This window comes from Diuraphis noxia, unplaced genomic scaffold (assembly GCF_037042655.1).
Source record: "Diuraphis noxia isolate RWA-SAM2 unplaced genomic scaffold, SU_Dnox_SAM2 contig0004, whole genome shotgun sequence".
In the NCBI taxonomy this organism is placed as follows: domain Eukaryota; kingdom Metazoa; phylum Arthropoda; class Insecta; order Hemiptera; family Aphididae; genus Diuraphis; species Diuraphis noxia.
The window spans coordinates 9,331,611-9,337,105 of record NW_028301714.1 but is presented as its reverse complement, the minus strand read 5'-3'; the positions used below and the strand labels follow the sequence as shown (position 1 = coordinate 9,337,105).

The 5,495-nt window shown below is 26.3% G+C and overlaps 1 protein-coding gene across 1 annotated transcript; it reads left to right on the top strand.

The window, feature by feature from the left end:
• Positions 1-1,566: 1,566 nt before the first annotated feature.
• Positions 1,567-4,865, top strand: LOC149055677 (E3 SUMO-protein ligase ZBED1-like). The gene is made up of 4 exons (XM_089225841.1): positions 1,567-1,706; positions 2,437-2,542; positions 2,997-4,412; positions 4,492-4,865. Exons 2-4 carry the CDS (start codon positions 2,446-2,448, stop codon positions 4,863-4,865), a joined length of 1,887 nt encoding a protein of 628 aa, XP_089081967.1. The 5' UTR covers positions 1,567-1,706; positions 2,437-2,445.
• The last annotated feature ends 630 nt before the right edge of the window (positions 4,866-5,495 follow it).

Here is a 5,495-nt window from a genome sequence, read left to right as displayed (position 1 = left end):
ATTAGAGGTGGGCAAAATACATCGATTTTTTAAAAACATCGATGTTTCTGACCGATACATCGATATTCATCATCGATGTTTTCATTTCAATATATCGAGAAAAAAACCGATTTTTATCCCGATGTCCGATGTTTTTTTTTTTTTTTCAAAAACGTATTTATTTAAATTTTTTAATTATATTCATAGATTGCCGATAATATTGTTATTTTTATTAATTATTTCCATGATGTCCTCGCCTCTCGGGCATAAATTTGGGCTTCTAGTGAATTGGCTAGTAAATTTCTCGGCCTCTTCAGTAAATTTTTCGATGTTATCGTCTGCTGTACAACATCTCCAAAACCACGAAATTATACCTTTATCGTGCATCATTCAATTGAATATATTAACTTTTGTACTACACTACTTCCTAATTCCTATTTCCTATATAAATAAGTACTTAGTAGTTAGTACTTACCTTATACATACATAATATTATTATGTTCCCACTTCCCAGCTATACAAATATTTTGTATTATGAAGTAATTATATTTATCTAATGTCTGTATTATGTACAAATATATTATATAATATGACACAACTTTATAAGTTGTAAGTTATAACATGTCACATATACATAGTTATTTGTGGTACAACAATTAACAATCATTATTATATATTTATACTTTACAGCCGAACATGCTTAATTCAAACTTCTTTCTCGAAATCAAGAAATAAGTGGTGTGGTGGCAAATCTGCCACGGGTCTGTGAGTTCCTCACTTTTTGTGCATCCACAAATTATTTTTTATTATAATTGATTATGACATCATTATAACACTTAATATCGGACATAACTGTTGTTTATACAATATAATATACGAATGGTTTTTATAATAATAAAATATAATGTAATATGATATAATTTATTGACTAAAATTGCTATATTTTTGTATATAGAACAGTATAGAAAATTATCTATATGGTTATAATAAAATAATAATTTTGTTTTATAATAATTACACAAAGTACACGATATAGGTATTGTCCATTTCATGAAATGGATTTCCAAATAATGTACCTATTTTCGTCAAAATTCATGAACTGGACAAATTTCACTATCTGGATATCCAATTCATGAAATGAGCAGTTTCACTATGTGGATGCGACATATACATATTATTATTAGCTATGCGTAATATTAAGACTTTTAGAATTCCAATTAATAAATACCTGGAACACACGACTGTAATAGACCGCTATTGAATTCTTATAACCGGGTGCGGGTCCAATTATATACGTACTATATATGTACCTGAAGATTATTGTCCCTTTAATCTTTATTGACTCTTTAGTCTTTTGTCTCATTGTCTCTACTGAAATACTAAGAAGTAAGAATAAGAATATTCCTTATAACACTAGTATTACATTTAATTAAGTGGGGTAAATTGTTTCATTATATGCATATTGCATAGTATATTTATTATTTTGTAATTTTATATTTTATAATTCATTTTATCCTTCGACTTCGTAGTTCGTACAACATGCGTCGCTCAGTAAAAAACGTTTATATTAAATAACATTTAGTATTCGTGATTTCTGTGTGAACTATTTCTAGTTCCAAATACTTTTCAGTTTTTTTCATTTTCTTCAGGCATCAGAGAGAGAGAACACAGTACATTTTTGTTACTACTTATTTGTTATTCTAACAAATTTTGTATAATACCCAAAGGTAAGTAAATAAATAAAAATAATTAAGTTAGTTTAAAGTAAATGAGCACAAGTTCGTTATATTAATTGTTGTATTGGGGTTTACCAAAGATTAGTAGGTGCACTCATTTTTTTTTCTTTATATTAGGCTATTAAAGTTCAAGTACAGGGTCCTTATAACAGTTTTCGCATCAGGGCCCCACAAAACCTAATTAAGGACTTTTCTTGACTTTTATAAATGATGTATGAATGTTGTAGAAGTTAGGCCTGTTAGGGAGTAATTTAATTTATTAATTTAAATAAAGTAAGTAATTTAAATGTAATTTAAGTAATTATTTCTAAATTACTCGTAACTTTTTTTTGGTTTGATACATTTTTAGAACTTAAGCTCCAGTGATATTTTTGAAGAAATAAAAGAAACTTCTTTTGTAATTGAGATTCTTTTTTAACTCAAAAGTAATGTAACTTGACCAGATAAAAAAGTAACTTAAAAATAATTTAGTTACATTTTGATAAGAAATTAGTAGTGTAATTTAATTACTTACCCGAAATAAGTAACTACTAACTACTAACTTCCTACACTGGAGAATGTAGAATGTATTAATAACAAAACTTAATGTACACTTAATTTAAAATTTAAATATTTAATACAAGGGATGATATATTGTAATGTATAATACAAATCTTAGTTATAATAATTATTTATAAATAATATGTATTTAAAATAATATACATTGTAAAATACTTTTTAGGTAAATAACATGACTAATAGAACTAGCAATGTGTGGAAATTTTTCACTAAAGACAATGATAAAACTGCAACATGTTCACTATGTCAAAAAAAGATCAAAACATCAGGTAAAGTATCTGAATTTTATTGTATAATCAGAAATCTTATGAACACTAAATTCCTGCTTATTTAATAATTTTATGCATTCTTAAATTAATCAATTTACTTTTTTTATCTCAGCTAATCTTTTTTTTTCTATGGAAAAATAATTTACATATTTAAAATAATTTGTATTTTAATAATATTAAATATGTTTATTTATTATACAGATAATTCAGATAAATAGTTATATTTTTTAATTATTCATCAATACCTTCTTGACTTTATAAAACGATTTTTGAATATTATAGAATGTAGACTAAATTAATATGTAACAACTGTAATTAATTTTTTAATTGAATAATATTATTATAATAATATTCAATTAAATTTTTTAATAAAAAATATCTTTGTTAAAATAATTAGGTATTTGTAAATTATATTATAATGTTTGTAATAAATAATACTGATTAATGATTTTAGGTAACACATCTAATTTGAACGGCCATTTAAAAAGCAAACACAAAAATGCTTTGGCTAATATTGCTAATAAGGATAATCTGGATAATCCTGAACCTGAGGCATCGACTTCTAAGATCCCTGATGTACCTAGTACACCTAGTACTAATGAAAAAACCAAGGACAATCATGTATCAAATGAAACGTTTATGGGCTCATTTAAGCGGCAAAAAACAATTGCTGAATCATTTGGTGTTATGACAAGTTTTAAAGAAGGTGGAGTAAAATCGGATAAACTTATTCATGCTATAATGTATATGATTTGTAAGGACAACCAGCCTATAAGTATTGTTGAGGATGAAGGATTCAAGTACTTAATGAAAACAGTATCTCCAAATTTCAAAATACCTAGTCGAAGATACATTTCCCGCAAAATTTATGACAAATATGATACTATGAAGGAGATTGTTATGACAAAATTCAAAAATATTCAATATTTTACTCTTACAACCGACATTTGGACTGACATTCAAACCAGAAGTTACATTGGTGTAACTATTCATTTTGTTGAAGAATATACACTAAATTCTGCTTTGTTAGGAGTTTATGAATTAGATGAAAGGCATACAAGTGAATACATAGCAACCAAATTAGTGGAGGTCTGTAAAGAATGGAACATTTCCAAACAAAAAATAATTGCTGTGGTTACTGATGGAGCAGCTAATATGTTGAAAGCAATTGATTTATCATATGGAAAAAAACGCCATATATTATGTTTTGCTCACACGTTAAATCTTGTTGCACAGCATGCCATTTCAAGTGTCCCTGAACTCACACATTTAATTTCAGATGTAAAAAACATTGTGAGATGGTTTAAACAAAGTGTTGTAGCAAGTGATGAATTAAGGAAAGCGACCCAAGGTGAGGGAAAATTACTCCAAGAAGTACCTACAAGATGGAATAGTACTTTTTACATGCTTGAACGTTTCATTAGTTTAAGCAACATAGTTAATGATATTGTGCATAGACACATTGCAGCTCCACCTATGATTTCAGCCAAAAAAATTAAAGATATTTCTGAAATAATCGACATTTTAAGACCAATAGAAGCAGCTACCAAACAACTTTGTGGCCAAAAATTTGTGACAACCAGTATGGTTATTCCCATGATCTACATGATGACAAAAAACATTAATCAATTTAAACCTACACAGCAGATAGGTACTCAGCTTAAAGCAGAAATTTTGTACTGCTGTGAACAGAGATTTTGTGCAGTGGAGAATGTTGCTCTTTTAGGCATGTCAACAATTTTAGATCCACGTTTCAAAAAAATTTATTTCAAAGATCCATTAGCTTTATCTAACATGCTAAAATATATTTCTGATGAGATAAAGCAAAACAATTATGTTAGTGAGAGCTCTTCTGATGATGACATCATAGGTATAAAAAATTCAAGTCAAAATAATAAATAAACTGTATTATAATATATTTAATATATAATATATATAATTTTTTTTAGAGCATGATGTGGCAAAACCATTCGATTTGTGGCAAGATCATGAACAAATTGTACAACAATCTTCTGGTCGCAGGGGACAGCGACAGTCAGATGAAATAGGATTCCCAAGCGAACTTAATTTATATTTAAAATCCAGTGTTGCACGGTTATCTGACAACCCTCTCCAAATTTGGAAAGAAATGACAAGCGTCTATCCAATATTATCAAAAATTGCGATCAAATACTTATCAACAGTAGCTACTTCTGTTCCTAGTGAGAGATTGTTTTCAAAAGCTGGACTGACATTAAATAAACAAAGAAACCGTCTTACTTCCAAACACCTGAATAAATTATTATTTTTGCAATCCATTGATAACGCATTGTGGTCATTATGAATAGGTAATTGTTTTTGTTTCACAAATTAAATAATATAATGTTATAATTTTTTTTTTTATTAAAATGTTTTTGTAATTTTTAATACATTTATGAAAATCAGCTATGTTTTAAATATAATAGTATATTATCTTTAAAAAAAATGTATTTGTGATTTTCTAATAAATTTATATTCAAGAAGTTATATTTTAATCTTTAAAAAAAATTTATTTGTTGTTTTCTCATAAATTTATATTCAACCAGTTATGTTTTAAGTATAATAGTATATTATATTATTATCTTTAAAAAAAATGTATATTTTGTTTTCTTATAAATTTATATTCAAGGAGCTATATTTTGAATATTATGTTATATTTTAATCTTAAAAAAAAATGTATTTGTTGTTTACTTATAAATTTATATTCTAAGAGTTAATATTTTGAATGTATGTACTAATATTAATATGAAAATTACAATTAAAATACAAATTTTTCTTTCTTATAAGATGATGACTATTCTTAGAATTTTTAAAATTTAGATGTTCTGTGCATTTTTTATATTAAGTAAAACATCGATGTTATTCCTATGAACATCGATGTTTTCACTATTAGAATCGATTTCAAGAACTAATCGATGTTTTAAATTTCAATATA

Excerpts from the sequence above, each read along its gene's own strand:
- LOC149055677 (XM_089225841.1), top strand. The coding sequence starts at position 2,446 with ATGACTAATAGAACTAGCAATGTGTGGAAATTTTTCACTAAAGACAAT. Across the intron at positions 2,543-2,996 it reads AAAAAAGATCAAAACATCAG|GTAACACATCTAATTTGAAC; the intron begins GTAAAGTATCTG and ends TAATGATTTTAG. Across the intron at positions 4,413-4,491 it reads TTCTGATGATGACATCATAG|AGCATGATGTGGCAAAACCA; the intron begins GTATAAAAAATT and ends AATTTTTTTTAG.